Source organism: Triticum aestivum, chromosome 7D (genome assembly GCF_018294505.1).
Source record: "Triticum aestivum cultivar Chinese Spring chromosome 7D, IWGSC CS RefSeq v2.1, whole genome shotgun sequence".
NCBI classification, from domain to species: domain Eukaryota; kingdom Viridiplantae; phylum Streptophyta; class Magnoliopsida; order Poales; family Poaceae; genus Triticum; species Triticum aestivum.
This window is the reverse complement of record NC_057814.1, coordinates 266,274,743-266,296,163: the sequence shown is the minus strand read 5'-3', so window position 1 is coordinate 266,296,163 and position 21,421 is coordinate 266,274,743. Positions and strand designations below refer to the sequence as shown.

General features: G+C 49.5%; 3 protein-coding genes and 1 long non-coding RNA gene across 4 annotated transcripts; 1 reads left to right on the top strand and 3 right to left on the bottom strand.

The window, feature by feature from the left end:
• Positions 1–1,507: 1,507 nt before the first annotated feature.
• LOC123169894 (uncharacterized) lies at positions 1,508–2,428 on the bottom strand. The gene has a single exon (XM_044587752.1). It carries the CDS (start codon positions 2,372–2,374, stop codon positions 1,664–1,666), a length of 711 nt encoding a protein of 236 aa, XP_044443687.1. The 5' UTR covers positions 2,375–2,428; the 3' UTR covers positions 1,508–1,663.
• Positions 2,429–3,494: 1,066 nt separating this feature from the next.
• LOC123169897 (uncharacterized) lies at positions 3,495–16,409 on the top strand. Its single transcript, XR_006484977.1, has 11 exons — positions 3,495–3,718; positions 3,807–3,863; positions 6,565–6,958; positions 7,119–7,216; positions 7,291–7,457; positions 7,558–7,619; positions 11,350–11,482; positions 14,353–14,432; positions 14,593–14,690; positions 14,765–14,931; positions 15,032–16,409. It is a non-coding gene; the product is annotated as an uncharacterized lncRNA (long non-coding RNA).
• LOC123169896 (uncharacterized) lies at positions 4,657–5,851 on the bottom strand. The gene has a single exon (XM_044587754.1). The coding sequence runs from the start codon at positions 5,798–5,800 to the stop codon at positions 5,099–5,101; it is 702 nt and encodes a 233-aa protein (XP_044443689.1). The 5' UTR covers positions 5,801–5,851; the 3' UTR covers positions 4,657–5,098.
• Positions 10,024–11,696, bottom strand: LOC123169895 (uncharacterized). The gene has a single exon (XM_044587753.1). The coding sequence runs from the start codon at positions 10,857–10,859 to the stop codon at positions 10,158–10,160; it is 702 nt and encodes a 233-aa protein (XP_044443688.1). The 5' UTR covers positions 10,860–11,696; the 3' UTR covers positions 10,024–10,157.
• Positions 16,410–21,421: the final 5,012 nt, after the last annotated feature.

Sequence of the window (21,421 nt, the reverse complement as noted above, 5' to 3'; positions counted from 1 at the left end):
TTTTTTTGTTCAAACCACCCACCGTGTGAGTAGCATGACCGTTTCATATTAAACCATTGCAGAAATGAGCCTTTAATTTGGTGTGTGCCCCTGGACATATACTTATATTATGATTTTCACATAACCTTTACCCATTAATCATACTACGCTGTAGTACTCCTTGTCGTCAGATATATATTTCTAATTAATTTTCTTCAGATCTTTTTTTTCAACAGTCATCAGGTGGGGAGGGGATATATGTCTTGTGAACTAAATGCAGTTCTTGCACAGTCATCTTCAGCTGTATGCTTTCTTGTATGGCAATGCCAGAGATCAAGAAACAACACCGACCATCTCACACTGTGTATATGGTTGCAGAAAGTGAAAAGCCAAAAATTGCAGTGGGGTTTTACCCTACTGTTTATAGTAAAAAAAAAGAAAGTGAAAAGCCAGCCGTGTCTTAGCTGTGCAGCTGATCTTCGATCCTGATTTTATCGGCGAGATGTTCTTCAGCTCCGACTTTAGATGGGAAGTCATTCTTGGAGCGGAAAAGAGGCTGGTTAGCGAACCAGCTCCTTTGTAGGCTCCTCTCTACTTATAACAGATAATCTGCCTAGAGACAAGATGAATCTTGTGGATCATGCACAAGACAAGCTGATGCTCTCTTGTTTACTTTCTGTTGTCATGTCTCACGTATTGGCAGCAAAATTTCATTCAGTTCGTGCAGCATAGTTGGCTTGCAAGGTATCTGAAACACTTGGCATCTCATTTGAATTTGTTAATGTGATGCATAGTCAGATCTCGAGAGAAGCCATGTGCTGTGTGGAAAAGTTTAGCGCATTACGTGCACCTACATTGAGCTCATACTGTGACACGTTGCACTTACCTGCTGCAATAATCTTGAAACAGATATATTTAGTACCTTGTAGATGAATAAATAGGTTCATTTTTAGCTAAATAGATGAATAAATGGTTGGATTTAATTCTATGCATGCTGTCAGTCTGGTTGATGTTCGTGGGCCAAGCGAAGATTGGTTTTGATATTAGCTGATGGGTCCACATAATTCTTGGCTCTGTAACCAGCATATGCCCGGCATTCCATCAGATCGTCACTGGCGTCCAGCCTATCTTAGCAGCCATCTGGATTGACATTCTATCTTCATGGCACAGCTATTATTTTCGTATAGGAAACCCATCGGTGTTAGTTTGTTGAGCATTATATGGAAAGGAGCAAAACAGTTTAGTGGCGGGGCAAGTTTTGATGTTCGGATTTAATTATCCCAAGAGCAGGTAGAACTTGAGATGGATTTTTTTTGGGGGGGGGGGGGGGGGGGGGGGGCGGGGATGGATTTCAGTGCTGTACACCATGACATGTTTGGTATGGAGGTTGTTTCAGTGATAGTAATTAATTGATAGTTTTTGTGGTAATCACATCCTTAGCCCTTGTTAGCTTTGACCTGGCATACATAATGTACAAGGAGCAAGATCCACTAAGTGAGGTCGATATCAAGAAAGTATAAAGAGAACATTAAACATGAAATAGATCAAAACTTTGCCTTTTCTCTCTGTATATTCTGTACATTTGTACTGTATACTGTATACATACTGGAAAACTGTATCAAGATTGGCTAATCCTCAAAAAGGCGGATGCCAATCACAGGTCACTAAGAGTGATGTGGAGTATCTATGAGCTAAGGATGTTTAGGAGGGAAACTCTGCTCTGGACTAACTTCCTGAACAGATGTCCTGCTCCGTTCTCAAGATCTGCGATGCTGCACTCTAACTCCTGCAATTGCTCCTCCTCACAAACAACTGGCTTCTTCGTCTTGTGAAATGCCTTGGAGATAAGAGACTGTTTGCGCATTTCAATTTGCTTTGACAAGAGGAGGACTGTGGATTCCAGCAGAGAGATAGAGACCTCTCTAGCCTTGCTCAATAGCATGACCATGCTGCAACCTTCAGAAGTAGCCTTCTTCGCGGTCTTCTTGAAATGTTTCTTGGCCTTCTTCGTCAAGACAGTGTAAGACTGGATCTTGGCTTGAGAAGCTGCTTCAGCTCCTTTTCTTAGTGCCACTTGCAGCTCTTGGATAATGGTTTTCATCTCGACGAAGATCTCTTGCATGGTGCTGCAGAGATCTAGTAGCTCGAGAGAACCTTCCATTTCTCCATCCAACATCTTCCTCTCCTGGGCGGAGCATACTTGGTTGCTTGGTAGGCCAATGATTTCTTCAACACCATTGTAGATGTTTCCAAGCCTCATAAGACCCTCGCACATTGTGCCGATGGTAATGGAGGAAGAGATGCTAGCCTCTAGGCTCAGCAGCTCTTGTTCAACTTCCGCCTGACTGATGTGAGGCCTAGAAGGCAAACTTATCGATCTTAGGGGGAAAGCCATATCTGATCTTGAAGCTTTTCTCTGTATTGTGGGTGAAGAAAGGAGCTGAAGAAAGAGAGCCTTTTGGTTTGATGCGTCTACATTCTGCTGAGCCCTATATATACACAGAAGTATACAACCAGGAGTATTTGATTTCTAGACACGAAGAATCGTGCCATTTCATCCCCCAGATGCTGTCTCCTATAGCTCGAGATCTGGCAGCTGAATATCGATTACAAAAGCTAAAGTCGTCTCATGTTCAGTGCATCTATTAGTGTGTTTGTTGTCCCCGAGATGAGCCATCAATTATCATGTTCCAGCAATTGGCATCAAGAACCAGCCGTGTGGTGCTGTGTGTATGGTGGCTCTTTGCATAATTGCATGCTCAAGCCATTATTTAATTTAATCAGGTCTTTTCATTGGTGAGAACCACAGGTTGCAGCCTTGTGGGTTGGTGCTGTCATGTTTAGGTGATGGAAAACAAGATAGGTCGGAGCTGCCATGTATGCCCATTTTTTTCATCCACTTTGGTCACCATATTGTTCTTATACTTTCTGTATGTACAATCTTATACTCTTGTTTATCATACTAAATGATTCTCAAACATTTATGACCCTTTTTTTGCTGTAGTTGTAAAGAAGCAGGCCTCAGTTCTATTTTTTTCATTGATGTACATTTGTACTTGTTTGTAAACTAAAATATGTTTGTATGATTAGCAAATCCTTTAAAAGGATGATTCCAGTCGCTAGTTTCAGAGATGGGTACCTAGAAGGCTAGAAGCTTAGTGTACTTAGAAGAGTAACATATTTTCTAGAACAATTTGTGAACAGACTCTCCTTTGCTCTCTAATGTGCGCAGTTGCTTCACCTGTACCGTGTGTACATTTTTTCTCTTTTGCAATATCATGGAGACTAGAAACCACTTCTTTGTACTCGGCATTACAATTTTCTTGGACAGGAGCTGCATGCAATTTTGGTTCAAGTAGCGAGATGGTCCTGTGCTCCTGTAAGTAACCCGATCACTCTGCGATCCTCCTTGTCATCAGTTATCTATCTTCCCAGCTTTCTTCAGATGTTGTTGCATAATCCATGTCCACTCGGGAAAAACTGGCCGGGCTGCTAGACAACCCATCATCTCACAATGCAGATGTAAGTATTTCCAACTGTCCTTAGTCAATCTCGCACCGATTGTCGCACAAACTGAAGATGAGGCAGCCGCGTTTAGCTTCGCGGCCATTATTTGACCCTGATTTCACCGGCAGATGTTTGTCGGCTCAAGACTCTAGATGGCTAGCCATGCTTGGAATGGGAGCCAGAGCGTTCCTGTGTTGTCTCGATGGAGCAGGAAGAGAAGAAGTGGTGACTGGTGAGAGAACCAAAGAAACTTCCATGTAGGCTCCTCCCTACTTATAACAAAAACAATCTGCTGACGCTCTCTTGTTTACTTTCTGTAGCCATGTCTCGAGTATTGGCGGCAAGATTTGATTCCCCTCGTGCAGCATCACTGGCTGGTGAGGTGTCCGAAACATTTGGTATCTCATCTGAATTTTAGAATACAGTGTGATGCACATCGAGATCTCGAAAGAAAGCCATGTGCTATGCAGAATTATTTTTACTGCACACGCGCATCCAGTTCAGCTAATTGCTGTGCTATGTTGCAACTGCTTGCAGCAATAATATTTAAATAAATATAGTTGAAGTTACTTAATGAATGGATGAAATATCTTTTTGGGTATAAATCAACAATAAATAGGTTTTTTAGCAAAGGTAGCTAGGCTTTGTGCGCGCATGCTGTCAGTGGTTGCACTTCATGGGCTGGGCCAAGATGTGCTTTTATATGAGCCGATACGTCACGGCCTAAGAGTTTGACCAGTGTGTAATCCAGCGGGGCGAAAGCCTTTTTCGGTAATCCAGCCCTATACACAAAAATGAGAAATTTCTCAAATAGAAATGGAAAACAAAAGGAGAAAAAAAACAAGATATCAATGACCGAAGCAGCGGAGTGGCAACCCAAATGCTGCGGTGGACTTATGCCCGGCATGCCGCCAGGATCGACGCCAGCATCCAACCTTCTCTGGCTCTCCGTGCTTCCGCCACGAGGCCACTCTCTAGCCTCGGACGTTAACTAATTCATCTACTCTGCTTTCTTACCAGCCGTCCCAATTGCTGTTCTATCTGCAGCACACAGCTATCATATTAGCTTGCAAAACATTGCTTGTTAGTATATTTTGCACGCAATGTTTGCACTAGTAAATCTAGATCAAATTAATGTTAGTATTATATTGTCCCCAAGAACAAGCAGAAGTTGAGATGTTTTTGGAATATTTTGGTCACTACGACATGTTTGAACGATATGGAGCTTGAGCATCTATAAGTTTCAGTTCAAAAGTTTGGAATTTGTGGCATATATCAATCCTAAAACTATAAATACTTTAATTGCACAGCCAGACTGTACAGCCATGTGGTGATGGTGGTAATCTTAGTAATTAGATTTATTTTTCTGCTAATAACAACCTTAGGCACCGCTGCTTTGACCTAGCACACAAGGAACATGATCCACTCTCCAAGGACATCGAAAGGAAGTATATGTAGAGATCACAAGACATGAAATAGATCAAAACTTCACTTTTTCTTTCTCTAAGTTTCTGTACATTTGTACTGTATACATATGGCAAAATTGTATGAAGACCGGCTAGTCCTCAAAAAGGCGGATGCCAATCACAGGGTGTAGAGTGACTTGGAGCATCTATGAGCTAAGAATGTTCAAGAGAGAAACTCTGATCTGGACTAATTTCCTGAACAGATGTCCCACCCCATTCTCGAGATCTCCAATACTACACTCTAACTCCTGCAATTGCTCCTCCTGGCAGACAACTGCCTTCTTCTTGTGAAATGCCTTTGAGACAAGAGACTGTTTTGGCATTCCGATTTCCTTTGACAGGAGATGGACTGTGGACTCCAGCAGAGACACAGAAATCTCTCTAGCCTTGGTCAATAGCATGACCATCTTGCAACCCGCAGACACAGCATTAGCCTTCTTCGCGCTCTTCTTGAAATGTTTCTTGGCCGTCTTCACCAAACGGGCATAAGACTGGATCTTGGCTTGAGCAGTTACATCATCTCCTTTTCTTAGAGCCACTTGTAGCTCTTGGATGATGGCCTTCATCTTGACGAAGATCTCTTGCATGGTGCTGCAGAGATCTAGCAGCTCGAGAGAGACTTCCATCTCTGAATCCAACATCTTGCCAGCCTGGTTGCTTGGCAGGCCAATAATCTCTTCAACACCATTGTAGATGTCTCCGAGCCTCCTCAGACCGGCACACATGGTGCCGATGGTGGTGGTGGAGGAAGAGATGCTCGCCTCTAGGCTCAGCACCTCTTGCTCGACTTCAGTCTGGTTGGCCTGAGGCCTTGATGGCAAACTTATCGATCTCAGGTGGAAAGCCATTTCTGATCTTGAAGTTTTTCTCTGTATTGTGGTTGAAGAGAGGAGAATAGAAGAGCGACTTTTGGTTTGATGTGTCTACCGTTCTTCTGATGCCTATTTATACCAAAGAGGCATACAAGCCAGAGTGTTCGATTGTTAGGCATGAAGAATCATGCCATTTCATTTCCAAGATGCTGTCTGCTATGGATCGAGATCTGGCACAAGCAAAGTCGTCTGATGTTTAGTGCATATTTTAGAGTGTCCGCTGTCCTCGAGACGAGGCAGCATATTATCGTCAGCAGGCACCAGCAGTGTGGTTATGGTCCAGTGGTGTTGCATGCTCAAGCCATTATTTAATGGATTGCTAACGCAGCATCTAGCTGTGAGAGTGCCATTCTGGCTACTGCTATTCACTAATTGAATCAGGTTTGTTCTTTGGTGGGAAGTGTTGCTAATCACTAATTGAATCATTATACTTTGGAGCTGGCATGTTTAGGCGACGGAAGACAAGATCCACTGGACAAGGATCATGGGTGTTGCGATTGGTTCAACCGTTTATCCCCCATTTTTCCTTTCAGATTGAGCTACCTACGGTGTGAGATGCATCACCATTTTATAATCAAAATGGCATGGCAACGATTTTTTGACGTGTTTATGATCATCATTTTTTTACGCAATCGTGTTTTTAGTCATACTAATTGAATCTCAGACACGAACTATCTTTACTTTTGCTGAAGTTCTATATGAGCAAACCTTAATCCTACTAAACCGCTCTCTTTTTTCAGTCTATTGCTCCTGTGGCCAGCCAAATCAAATATCTGCTCGAAAGTGGGACATAGAAGAATTTCACCCATGCATACTTGGATGTTCAAACTGAGATCGTAAAGTTGGAAAATTCTTGATTTTTAGTGATGGAGATCTTCACTTTTCTTTACATTGAAATTCGTTTGAATGGGTAGTTGTAACCTTGAGAGGTGGACACCAATCATGTAGATTCATAGAAGGGTATGTAGAAGGTAGAAGCTGTCTTCCCTGTGCTTGGACACGAGCTGCAATTTTGGTTCGAAAGTATTTGTCTCCCTCCCTCTTGCAGGTAATCTGGTCAATCTATTTATTATTCCTTCAAACCAGAACTCAGAAGTACTCGTCTCCTTAACTTTCTTCTGATAGCTTACTCATGTAAGTAATCTGACCACTCTGTAGTCCTCCTTGTCATCAGTTATCTATCTTGTCAGCTTGCGTCAGATGATGTTGCATAATGCATGTTCACTCTGTACAACTAAGTGCAGCTCTTGGTCATTCATGTTTCAATTCATTGCTTTCTTCGATGCCACTGCAGACATCGGGCAACATCACAGAGCACCATCACCTTTGTATGTGGAGACTCTGGAAAGCTGGACTAGCTGCTAGACAACCCGATGATCTCATAACGCAGATGTACGTATTTCTAACTGACCTCAGATAATCTCGTCTTCGATGGTTGCAGAAACTGAAGAGACATCCATGTTTAGCTCCGGTGGCCATTCTTCGACCCCAATTTCATCGGCCAGATGTTTGCCGACACCGACTCTAGATGGCTAGTCTATCCATGCTTGGAATGGAAGCTAGAGCGTTCCTGTGTTGTCTAGATGGAGTTGGAAGAGAAGTGGTGACTGGTGAGAACCAGAGAAACTCCTATGTAGGTTCCTCTCTACTTATAACAAAAACAATCTGCGACAAGAAGAATCTTGTTGATCATGCGCAAGACAAGCTGATGCTTTCTTGTTTACTTTCTGTAGCCATGTCTAAAGTATTGGCGGCAGGATTTGATTCCACTCGTGCAGCATCGCTGGTTGGTAAGGTATCCGAAACATTTGGTATCTCATCTGAGTTTTTATAATATGATGCTTATCAAGATCTCAAAAAGAAGCCAAGTTTCGTGCATCTTTTTTTTTGCTGCACACGCGCATCCAGTTGCTTATCACTGTGCTATATTACAACCGCCTGCAGCAAAAATATTCAAATAAATATATTTAAGTTATTAACTGAATGAATAATTTTTTTGGGGTGGGTGGGGGGAACAAAATCAATAAAAAAATAGTTGGATTAGATTTTGTGCATGAATGTTATCACTATAATTGAAGGGAGGCCTTGGTGCAGAACTAAATCTGTTGCCTTATGATCGGGTTTGAGTCCTGGAAAGCGGAAACAACCTATTGCAGAAATACAGGGAAAGGCCACATACAAAAGACTCAAAGTGGCCGGCCCCTGCGCAAGCAGGTGTTATGTGCACCGGGCTGCCCTCTTTTTTATGTTGCCACTGTGATCACTATTCATGGGCCTGGCCAAGATGGGCTTTTATATATGAAAGTACATCTAGGCCCAATATGGGTTTGGGGATTAATGGCAAGACAATTAGGACTAACGATTTTTGGTAAATTTATTTCAGGATTAGTCTATTTTGTAGGTGGAAACATCGATGTGACTCCTACTTTTATTCTTCAAGATGGTTGTAGCCTAAGGCTTTAAATTTATAAATTTTTAGTATTTTAGTGGATCAAGGATTCACATTGAGAGTCTAAGGACAACCATACTATCTACATGGGCACATGTAGAAGAACCACAGATGAACTCTTTTTCAAGATCTTTAAACAATCCCCAACTATTCCACTTCATATTTCTCACATTCCCCACTTTTACACTTATCTGGTACCTTCGGACCTGTCGGTCGGTAGTACCAAACTCAATGAGGTGTGAGAGTTCTGCTGAGCAAACTACCCTCGGCCGCTAGTGGGATCACTGGCCACTCGGGTGGCATCCTTTTAGGCGTAAAGGACGCCACCTTTGAGGTAGGAAGCATGGACCGGGGCGAGTTCTTTGTCAGCATGGAGGTCTTCCAACGAGCTCTGAATTTCAAATGGGAGATTATCATAGTCTACAGCCCCAGCGATCACCGCCAGTCTGAGACCTTCCTCGCCGAGCTGCAGAGGAAGGTCTCAGTGGCCCAATTATCGGTGGTGGTTGGTGGTGACTTTAACCTCATCCGCTCCACTGAGGACAAAAGTAATAGCCTTGTCAACTACCCTCGGATGCAGATGTTCAATGATTGCATCGCCTCTCTTAGCCTCCGGGAATTAGATAGGGTTGGTGCCAGATTCACCTTGACCAACCGCCAGGCGGACCCAGCGCGATCCGTTCTAGATCGCGTCTTCATGTCGCCTGAGTGGGAGCTTCGGTGCCCACTCACCTCTCTCAGGGCCATCACTAGGATCGGATCTGATCATGTACCCCTCCTTCTTTCCTCGGAGAACGATCGCCCCCCTCTGCCGCTGCGATTCCATTTCGAGACATTCTGGCTTAACCAGGATGAGTTTGCTGAGGCCATTCGCGCACGATGGGTAGAGGCCCGCCTCTCTCCCCACCGGTCTCGGCCCTCGACTCCTGGCACTTCTGCGCCAAGCGCTCCCGACAATTCATGAAGGGCCGGGTGCGAACCTTGGTCGGGATTTGCGAGAATGGAAGAAGGCTCTTCTCGAATCCCTACAGGCCCTAGACCTCCGGGCAGACTCCACAGGCCTTTCCTCTGACGAGTGGTTGCTCCGTTACGATCTTGAGGATCAGCTGACGGTCATATACACCGATGAGGAGGCCTATTGGCGCCTACGGGGTACTCAGAAATGGGTCCTCAAGGGGGATGCCAATACAGCGTATTTCCAGGCCATCGCTAACGGTCGGAGGAGCCGTAACACCATCCCCCTCCTCTGGGACGGTGACACCCTTTTACACGGTCGGCCGACATACGCGCACACGTCGATGCTTTCTATAAAGCTCTCTTCTCCTCCTCCCCTAGGGGAGGTGTAGGCCTGGCTACCGACTTCTGGGCTACACACTTGTGTATCACGGCGGAGGAGAATGCGGCCCTCATGGCCCCTTTCTCCAAAGATGAAGTGTGGTTGGCCAGCAAGGGCATGAACCCGACATCCGCACCGGGTCCGGATGGACTCCCAGTTAGGTTCTTCCAGACCTTCTGGAATGTCCTCAAACCTGAGGTGATGGACCTCTTCGAGGAGTTTTATGTAGGATCTATTGACCTGGCTCGTCTAAACTACGGAATCATCATGCTTATCCCCAAGGAGTAATTAGATTTATTTTTCTGCTAATAACAACCTTAGGCACCGCTGCTTTGACCTAGCACACAAGGAACATGATCCACTATCCAAGGACATCGAAAGGAAATATACGTAGAGATCACAAGACATGAAATAGATCAAAACTTCACCTTTTCTTTCTCTAAGTTTCTGTACATTTGTACTGTATACATATGGCAAAATTGTATGAAGACCGGCTAATCCTCAAAAAGGCAGATGCCAATCACAGGGTGTAGAGTGACTTGGAGTATCTATGAGCTAAGAATGTTCAAGAGAGAAACTCTGATCTGGATTAATTTCCTGAACAGATGTCCCGCCCCATTCTCGAGATCTCCAATACTACACTCTAACTCCTGCAATTGCTCCTCATGGCAGACAACTGCCTTCTTCTTGTGAAATGCCTTGGAGACAAGAGACTGTTTTGGCATTCCGATTTCCTTTGACAAGAGATGGACTGTGGACTCCAGCAAAGACACAGAAATCTCTCTAGCTTTGGTCAATAGCATGACCATCTTGCAACCTGCAGACATAGCATTAGCCTTCTTCGCGCTCTTCTTGAAATGTTTCTTGGCCGTCTTCACCAAACGAACATAAGACTGGATCTTGGCTTGAGCAGTTGCAGCATCTCCTTTTCTTAGAGCTACCTGTAGCTCTTGGATGATGGCCTTCATCTCGACGAAGATCTCTTGCATGGTGCTGCAGAGATCTAGCAGCTCGAGAGAGCCTTCAATCTCTGAATCCAACATCTTGCCAACCTGGTTGCTTGGCAGGCCAATAATCTCTTCAACACCATTATAGATGTCTCCGAGCCTCCTCAGACCGGCACACATGGTGCCGATGGTGGTGGTCGAAGAAGAGATGCTCGCCTCTAGGCTCAGCACCTCTTGCTCGACTTCGGTCGCGTTGGCCTGAGGCCTTGATGGCAAACTTATCGATCTTAGGTGGAAGGCCATTTCTGATCTTGAAGCTTTTCTCTGTATTCTGGTTGAAGAGAGGAGAATGAAAGAGCGACTTTTGGTTTGATGTGTCTACCGTTCTTCTGATGCCTATTTATACCAAAGAGGCATACAAGCTAGAGTGTTCGACTATTAGACACAAGGAATCATGCCATTTCATTTGCAAGATGCTGTCTGCCATGGATCGAGATCTGGCAGAAGCATAGCGATTATTACAGCAAAGTCGTCTCATGTTTAGGGCATATTTTAGTGTGTCCGCTGTCCTCGAGACGAGGCAGCATATCATAGTCAGCAATTGGCAGCAAGAACCAGCGGTGTGGTTGTGGTCCGATGGTGTTGCATGCTCAAGCCATTTTTTAATGGATGCTAATGCAACATCTAGCTGTGAGCGTGCCATTTCTGGCTACTGCCATGTTCTCAATTTATTAAGATTTGTTCTTTGATGGGAAGTGTTGCTAATCACTAATTGAATGATCATGCTTTGAAGCTGGCATGTTTAGGCGACGGAGGACAAGATTCACTGGAGGAGTACGATTTGTTCAACGTTTTATCCCCCATTTTTTTCAGATTGAGCTACGTGCCTACGGTGTGAGATGCATCATCATTTTATAATCAAAACGGTACAGCAACGATTTTTTTATGTGTTTATGATCATCACTTCTTTTTACGCAATCGTGTTGTTAGTCATACGAATTGAATCTCAGACACGAATTATCTTTATTTTTGGTGAAGTTTTATATGAGCAAACCTTAATCCAACTAAACTGCTCTCTATTTTTGCCCAAAAAGGGTTTCCCCCGCTTTGTATTCCAAAGCAACCAACACCCAGTACAGATAACGCTGTGGCGAGCAGCACAACACACCAAGAGAAAAAGAAGAAACAAATGCCAACGACGGCAGCTTGGCAAAGCGCGGAAGACCCGCCACCGCGGCACCCACCGGAAACAAAACACCACAGACCGAGGCTCCGATCCGCCGCGTACCAAGCAGCACCTCCAAAAAGGGATGCGACGCCGACGACGCTGCTGCCCGGACGAGTCCTTAGGTTTTCCCGGGCACGCGGAGGGAGGTGGGGGTGGATACCACCGACACCCTCCAGGGAGGAATGGTGGCACCCGCAGGTGTCACCGCGTCGGGGCCGAAGCCGGCAGGGATTTCTCCCGCATTCCAACCCCAACCGCCCAACCGAATGGAACCGACCACCCAACCGCCGCCCATCACCATGCGCCAACGCAGTAGCGCCACCACCCACGCCGCCTCACTACGAACACCGCCAAGAGGACCGGAGAGAAGCTCACCACGACGGGAGCAGCAACATCGACGCCGAGCGGGAGGGAACCACCTCCACCGCCGTCGTGCGGGAGGCCCGTGCCTCCGGCACCGTCGCGGTAGCCGTCCGGACACGGCAGCGGGGCATGCCGGGCCACCCCTGCCCCAGCCAGGCCCGAAGCGGGCCCGTTAAGCCCCGCCGGCCACGATGCAGCAGGCCGGCGTCGTCGCCGCCGGCACCCAGCCACGCGTCGCATCTCCCCGCCTCCCAAAAGCCAAACCGGAGCCATCCCCGCCGCCGGCCCGCCCAGGCCCAGATGGGGCCCAACGGGCCCAGATCTGGGCCGAGCGGACGAAGCCAGATCCCGCCGTCGCGTTGCCCCGCCACCAACGGCGGCGCCGCCGCCCAGAAGCTCGCCTGCATGCGCCACGGAGCCCCGCCGCCACGCCAGACCGCCGCCGCCTAGATGCACCCCCCGGAGCCGCTCCGCCCGCGCCGGAGAGCGACCGGGAGGGGAAGGGCCAGGAGGCCGCCGCCACCAGCAGCCCCAGGGCCAAGCCGGCCGCGGGCGCCGGCGACGGCGGCGAGAAGGAAGAGGGGAGGGGGGAGCCTGGAGGGAGGAGGCCCGACGCGCGGCCGGTCGCCCCGGGGGGGGGGGGGCGACGCGGTCGCGAGAGAGAAGTCTATTGCTCCTGTGGCCATCCAAATCAATTATCTGCTCGAAAGTGGGACATAGAAGAATATTACCCATGCATCCTGAGATCGTAAAGGTGGAAAATGAAGACCAAACTTAAAGTCTCCACACAAGCTTAATTAGGCATTTCGATTCCCCTCCTCTCCCGCGACCGCGCCGCCCCGCCCCCGCGGGCGGCCGGCCGCGCCCAGTCCTCTCCCCCGCGCGCCTCTCCCTCCCCCTTCCTCTCTGTCGCTGGCGCCCGCTGCGGGCCTGGCCCGGGCGACGCTGGTGGCGGCGGCCCCCTGGCTTTTCCCCTCTCGGGTGTCCGCCGGCGCGGGACGGGGCAACCCCGGGCGGTGCTTCTAGGCGGCGGCGGTCCAGCGCGGCGGCGGGGGCTCCCGGCGCGAGCAGGGGCGGACTTCTGGACGGCGGCGTCGCCGTTGGCGGCGGGGTGACGCGGCGGCGCGGCCTGGCGGCGCCCGCTCGGCCCAGATCTGGGCCCTTCGGGCCCCATCTGGGCCTGGGCGGGCCGGCGGCGGGGCGGGTCCGCTTCGTGGCTTCCGGGAGGCGGGGGAGAGACGATGAGCGGCAGGGTGCTGGCGGCGCCATCGCCAGCTTGCTGCAGCATGGCGGCGGGGCTTAGCGGGCCTGTTTCGGGCCTGGCCGGGCCAGGGGTGGCCTGGCATGCCCTGCTGCCGCGTCCGGACGGCTACCGCGACGGTGCCGGAGGTTCTGGCCTCCCGCACGACGGCGGTGGAGGTGGTTCCCTCCCGTTCGGCTTCGGTGGTGCTTCTCCCTCCGCGGGGCGCTTCTCCCCGATCCTCTTGGCCTCGTGTTGGTGTTCGCAGTGAGGCGGCATGGGTGACGGCGCAACCGCGATGGCGCATGGTGGTGGGCGGCGGTCTGGCTGGTCGGCTCCGGTCTGTGGGGCGGTGGGGATTGGAGTACGGGAGAAATCCTTGCCAGTCTTCGGCCCCGATGCGGTGACACTTGCGGGTGCCACCATTCCTTCCTGGAGGGTGTCGGTGATATCCATCCCCCACCTCCCTCCGCGTGCCGGGGAAACCCTAGGACATGTCCGGGCAGCAGCGTCGTCGGCGTCGCTTTCCTTTTTGGAGGTGCTGTTTTGTACGCGGTGGTCCGGAGCCTCGGGTTGTAGTGGTTTGTGTCTGGTGGGCGTAGCGGTGGCGGGTCATCCGTGCTCTGTCGAGCTGCCGTTGTTGGCATTTGCTTCTTCTTCTTTTTCTTTTGGGCTTGTTGTGCTGTTCGCCCCAGCGATCCTGTATCGGTGTTGGTTGCTTTGGAATACAAAGCGGGGGAAACCCTTTTCCGGTAAAGGTGGAAAATTCTTGGTTTTAGTGATTGAGATCTTCACTTCTCTGTACATTGAAATTCGTTTGAATGGATAATGGTAACCTTGAAAGGTGGACACCAATCACGTAGATTCATAGAAAGGTATCTCGAAGGTAGACGCTGTCTTCCCCGTTTGCTTGGACATGAGCTGCAATTTTGGTTCAAAAGTGTTTGTCTCCCTCCCTCTTGCAGGTAATCTGCTCGCTCTGTTTCCTTCAGACCAGAACTCAGAAGTACTCGTCTCCTTAACTTTCTTCTGATAGCTTACTCATGTAAGTAATCTGACCACTCTGTAGTCCTCCTTGTCATCAGTTATCTATCTTGTCAGCTTGCGTCAGATGATGTTGCATAATGCATGTTCACTCTTTACAACTAAGTGCAGCTCTTGGTCATTCATGTTTCAATTCACTGCTTTCTTCGATGCCACTGCAGACATCGGGCAACATCACAGAGCACCATCACCTTTGTATGTGGAGACTCTGGAAAGCTGGACTAGCTGCTAGACAACCCGATGATCTCATAACGCAGATGTACATATTTCTAACTGACCTCAGATAATCTCGTCTTCGATGGTTGCAGAAACTGAAGAGACATCCATGTTTAGCTCCGGTGGCCATTCTTCGACCCCAATTTCATCGGCCAGATGTTTGCCGACACCGACTCTAGATGGCTAGTCTATCCATGCTTGGAATGGAAGCTAGAGCGTTCCTGTGTTGTCTAGATGGAGTTGGAAGAGAAGTGGTGACTGGTGAGAACCAGAGAAACTCCTATGTAGGTTCCTCTCTACTTATAACAAAAACAATCTGCGACAAGAAGAATCTTGTTGATCATGCGCAAGACAAGCTGATGCTTTCTTGTTTACTTTCTGTAGCCATGTCTAAAGTATTGGCGGCAGGATTTGATTCCACTCGTGCAGCATCGCTGGCTGGTAAGGTATCCGAAACATTTGGTATCTCATCTGAGTTTTATAATATGATACTCCCTCTGTCTCATAATATAAAAACGTTTTTGGCACTACATTAATGCCAAAAACGTTCTTATATTATGGGACGGAGGAAGTACATATCAAGATCTCAAAAAGAAGCCAAGTTTCGTGCAACTTTCCTTTTTGCTGCACACGCGCATCCAGTTGCTTATCGCTGTGCTATGTTACAACTGCTTGGAGAAAAAAAATTCAAATAAATGGGGCTCGACAGCGCGACGGCTGGTGCGCGGGATGGTGACGGCGTCGGCTGGTGTGCGGCGGCTGTGGGGGTCAAGTCGGGTGGTGGCGCGCGGGACGGCCACGGCCAGATCCGGCTGAATCTGTCGTCGGCGGTCCGTCGTGCGGCAAGGGCTGCGGGCAGCATGGTTCGTGGTGTGCTCTTCCCTTGCTGCTTGACAGGGGTAGCGGTGGCATGGTGGCGGAGCGTGCCGGCCGGATCTGACGCTTTTTTTCCGGTGAGAGGCGCTGGTTGGGGCACCAGCCCGGCGTAGCTGCTGCTCCGGCTGTGGGCAGTGGCGGCGAGGTGACTCGGCCCTCTGGGTGGCTTTCATTCGCCGGGCCGGCAGCAGCAGCACTGGCTATCCGGCGTTGGCTCGTTTCGACCTTCGATCCCTTTCCTTGTCGTCCGGTCACTACCTTCGTCGAAGGGTGGCCCCTCCCCCAGTTGTGGTCCATCGCTCGTCTCGCGCCCGGCTGCAGGACCAGTTTTGGCCGAGCGCTGGGGGTCGTCCAAATGTGAAAGGTGGGTCCTTTCCGCTCGTATCTTTCGTTGGGGTAGCGGAGGGTCTCTGGTGAGGTGGTGTCAAGGTCTTGGATGCCGGGGTGGCGGCCCTGGTGGTGGTTCTGCGGTGCTCATGGGCAGAGTCCGTGGCTCAATGTTGCCCGATGGCCATGGTCGTGTGGGCGGCGTGGTTGCCGGGGTGTGACGTTCGGTGGCGATGTGTGTTGGCCGGGGTGAAAACCTGATCTATCTTCGGATGGACCGGTGGCGGCGAAGCTCGTTCCCTTCTTGAAGGCGTTGTCGTGGCTCTCATTACCCGTCGTGTTGCTCCAGGGGAAACTCTGATCCCCGAGTCGGGCGGTGGCGGCGCTCTGGTGTCGTAACCTTCCTGAAGGCGCCGCCTTGGAGCCCACGATTCGTCATATGCGGCTTCATCTCTTTGTGGTGGTGTGCTCACGGTTGAGGACCCTGGTTGCTCTTGTAGTGCTAGGGGTGGTGTTGCTGCGATCAGCGCCTATGTATCCTGCCTTGGGTGTGTGTGTGCGTATGTTGTGATGGCGTGTGTTTTGTACCAGGTTGTGAATGATCATTGCTTTATATATAAAGCGGGATAAAGCCTTTTTTATATTACACTTCATATCTCTCACATTCCGCACTTTTACACTTATCTGGTACCTTCTGACCTGTCGGCCGGTAGTACCAAACTCAACGACTTGTGAGAGTTCTGCTGAGCAAACTACCTTTTTCCCTAAGTCTCATCCAAAAGTGTCGAATATCGTTCTCAGCACCTCCGAGCTTCTTTACATTTCATACCCATCTCTATTAACTCTTTCTTACCCATCTCTATTAACTCTGGTACCTCTGAATTATTTTATCCAACACATTCGAGCATTCTCAATTTGCTCCCGCCTCCGGTCCACTATAGGTCTGGCGCCCCTGAGCTGTATACGTCCAGTATCTCCAAGCTGGAATTTAGCTGTTTCTGCCAAGCTCAATACCAAAAATTACTCTGTTAGGTATCGTACCTCTGAGTAATTTGCATGATACTCCTTCTCGGCATAAATGAGCTATCCTTTTGGCTGACACCTTCGAGATTGGATTTTGTGCACGCATACTATCACTATGGTTGAAGGGGAGGCTTGGCGCAATGGTAGATCTGTTGCCTTGTGACCGTGAGCTCATGGGTGCGAGTCTTTGAAACACTCCTCTCAAGAGGGTGATAGATATCTATCATTTCAATCTTGTCACACCCTAAGCTGCATTCTCTGGTTCCTAGTCCTTTAGTCAAGCAATCTGCAATTTGTTGCCCTGAACTCACATGTTCTATCTTGATAATCCCAGTGTCGTGCTTTTCTTTGATAAAGCATATGTCTAACTGGTCATCAATATCTTTAGCTCTTATGATAGATTTTTTGTACATAACAACTCACCCAGTCGCTGAGACATGACTCTGTATTCACCCTCTGCAGATAATTTGGAAGCAACAGGTTGTTTCTTGCTTCTCTAGTACACTAGATTTCCTCCTACAATAACACAATGGTCTGAAGTTGATCTTCTGTCATCCAGGCAACCTGTCCAATCCGTATCACAATAACCATCTACAAAAAGAAGCCCATGACTCTTGAACAACAGTCCTTTCCCGGGAGTAGGGGGGTCGACCAGGAAGGTCTCTTTCGGCGGTGGTTGCCTCTCGGTGCCTTGGTCTGCCAACCACGACCAGTGGGTCTCGGGGATCTAGAGAGATGCGTTGGAGAAGGAGAGAAAAGTTAGACGAACCGGTACTGGAAAGGCACTTGGTGGTGGCAATCTTGCCATAACTTGGACTAACTCGGTGGCCTCCCGCACGCCGTTTTGGCACTATAAATTCTCAAATATTCCGAAACCCTTCGAGGAAGACCTAGATCAGAAGTTCCGCCGCTGCAAGGTCTCTGTATCCGCGAAAACCAATCTAGACCCCATTCCGGCACCCTGCCGGAGGGGAGAATCATCTCCGGTGGCCATCTTCATCATCCCGTGTGACGCCCGGATAATTAAGCTACAGTAAACCTCTGTTAACGATGCCACGTCACCATGATTACCGTTATTAATCTGGTGTTAGTTCGAAACCGATTATAATTCAAAATTCAAAATCAAGCAAACAATAAAAGTTTTCAAATATTAAAACTAAAATGTTCAATAAATAGTAGATAAATCAGAGGCTAGGATAAAATTGTAAACAACATTAATGAAATTTGTTAAGTGACTTGAACAACCTCAAACAGTGGCTGAAAACATTATTTAATAACCTCTTTATTAATACAAAAAATTATGAAATGATATTTACCCCAAACTAGTTTTTGGTGGTAGAATATATTGTGCTGTGAATTGTGGGCCAGCTCTCATATTTTACAAAACTCATTTGATGTCCAAACAATTAGCCGAAATAGAAAAGAATAAATAAAAGTAAAAAACAAAAGAAAACAGAAATAAAACAAAGCCCCCTCCCTTGGGCCACCCGGCCCATCTATCTAGCCGGCCTGCACAGCCCAGCCCAACACACCCTGTTTTCCCCTTCCTCCCGCTACAGAAGCAGACGATGCCGTGGCGGCCATCCACGGCGCCATGGCCGTGGTGGCGACCATCGGCGCCCCATCCCGCCTACTTAGCCGACCCCGGCGCCCCCTTCTCCCCCTGGAACCCTAACCCCTATCCCCTCGCGCCCCCTCTTCCTCTGGCCTCTCCCCCCTACGTCGCCCGACGCTGTCGTCCCTGTTCTTCTCGCACCGCCACGGCGACCGGCGACCCCGAGCTTCACCAGTGCCTCCACGAGCTCCGGCGTTCTCCGCTCCTTCGTCTCCGACCATCAGCAGGAGCTGGGAGGCTCCGCTGAGGGCATTCTGCTCCGCCCCCTTCCGCCTCTGTCGCCGACGATCCTCGTCGTCTCCGACGAACCCCGCAGCTACTAATCCGTCGAGGGCTTTTCTTGGCCGCTCGGTGAGCTCCTCTCTCCCTCCATTCCTCCTTCCCGCAGCCGCATTCGTCCCTAGCTAGTTCGCCGCCGTTGCCGTGCCTCTGCTTCCGCTGGCGTGCTCGTAGTCGTGTCGTTGCTGCACGTCGAGCTCAGATGAGCTCGGGATCATGCTCAGCACGTCCGTGCGGGCCCGTTGCCCCCCTCCTCCGACCGGATGCGCCTCCGCGTAGCTCGTCGCCGGCGTCGTTCCGGCGACCTTTTGGTCTTTTGCTCGCGCCCATCTTGCTCGCGCGTGCACGTAGGCCTCGCCCCGCTCTCTGGATTGTCCGATCTCGCGCCGTACCACCGTTGCCGTTGCTCGCCCGAAGCACCTCGCCGCCGGCGAGCTCGAAGCGCTCGCCCCCGTCCGTTCCAGCCACTCCGGCCACCACCGTTGGACGCGCGGCGCCGAGCCGCGTCGAACGCGCCCAGCCACAACCCCGCAGACCCCCTGTGCGCGAAACCCGCGCCCCTCCCGAGCCGCGCCGCCGCGTTTGGCTCGTCGGAGTCAACTCCGGCGCGTCTCCGGCCAGTGTCCGACGTGGCGCCGCGTGGCCTCCCCTGTGAGGCTGACGTGTGGGCCCATGGGGCCCTGTTGACTATGTTGACCCAGTCAACTCGCTGACTGGGCAACCCAGAGCCACTGACAGGCAGGCCCCATTCCTTTAATCAATGTTTTAATAATTAAAACTTATTTAGTTAAACTAATTAGACACTGACAGGTGGGGCCTACTAGCTAATTAACTTAGTTTAGTTAAATTAACCACTGTTAATTAGTCCAGTCACTGACCAGTGGGACCCACTGGAACCACAGGTCAGTTTGACCTGGTCAGCAGTCCTGTTGACCGCTGACGTCACAATGACGTCATGCTAATGCAATATTCCTTTTATGTTAATATTAATAATTCTAGAAAATACCTTAACCTTTAGAAATTCATAGTAATTAAACCGTAACTCCGATGAAAATGTTTTCTATATGAAAGTTGCTCAGAAAAATCCAACGAATCCGAATACGCGGTCCGTTCATCTGTCACATGCCCTTAGCATGCTGAACATGGAACATTTTCCCTCCGGTCATCTGACTGACACAGGTCCGGAACCGGGAACACCTTCCCGGTTGAATTCCCCCTTCACCTATATCGTGTAGCCATACGTTAGGTCACACCCGGCACATCATATTGCCACGTTGTGCTTTGTGAAGCTATGTTTGCTTTATATTTACTGTTTCTTCCCCCTTTCTCTCCGGTAGACTCCGAGACCGTTGCCGATACCCCTGTGATCGGCTACATCGACGACGACCCCCTCCTTGCCAGAGCAACCAGGCAAGCCCCCCTTGATCACCAGATATCGCCTATTCTTCTCTATATTGCTTGCACTAGAGTAGTGTAGCATGTTACTACTTTCCGTTAATCCTATCCTGATGCATAGCCTGTCATTGTTGCTACAGTTGTTACTCTTACCTGCCATCCTACTGCTTAGTATAGGATGCTAGTGTTCCATCAGTGGCCCTACACTCTTGTCCGTCTGCCATGCTATACTACTGGGCCGTGATCACTTCGGGAGGTGATCACGGGTATATACTATATACTTTATATACATGACACATGTGGTGACTAAAGTCGGGTCGGCTCGTTGAGTACCCGCAAGTGATTCTGGTGAGGGGGCTGAAAGGACAGGTGGCTCCATCCCGGTAGAGGTGGGCCTGGGTTCCTGACGGCCCCCGACTGTTACTTTATGGCGGAGCGACAGGGCAGGTTGAGACCACCTAGGAGAGAGGTGGGCCTGGCCCTGGTCGGCGTTCGCGGATACTTAACACGCTTAACGAGATCTTGGTATTTGATCTGAGTCTGGCCATTTGGTCTATACGCACTAACCAACTACGCGGGAACAGTTATGGGCACTCGACGTCGTGGTATCAGCCGAAGCCTTCGTGACGTCAGCGACTGAGTGGCGCGCGCCGGATTGGACTGGAACGCCTGCTAGGCTAGGTCTGCTTCCGGCCGCGTTCGCAACGTGCAGGTGTGCAATGGACGATGGGCCCAGACCCCTGCGCCATAGGATTTAGACCGGCGTGCTGACCTCTCTGTTGTGCCTAGGTGGGGCTGCGACGTGTTGATCTTCCGAGGCCGGGCATGACCCAGAAAAGTGTGTCCGACCAAATGGGATCGAACGTGTTGGGTTATGTGGTGCACCCCTGCAGGGAAGTTTATCTATTCGAATAGCCGTGTCCCTCGGTAAAAGGACGACCCGGAGTTGTACCTTGACCTTATGACAACTAGAACCGGATACTTAATAAAACACACCCTTCCAAGTGCCAGATATAACCCGGTGATCGCTCTCTAACAGGGCGACGAGGAGGGGATCGCCGGGTAGGATTATGCTATGCGATGCTACTTGGTGAACTTACCACCTACTCTCTCCTACATGCTGCAAGATGGAGGTGGCCTGAAGCGTAGTCTTCGACAGGATTAGCTATCCCCCTCTTATTCTGGCATTCTGTAGTTCAGTCCACCGATATGGCCCTTTACCCATATACCCATGCATATGTAGTGTAGCTCCTTGCTTG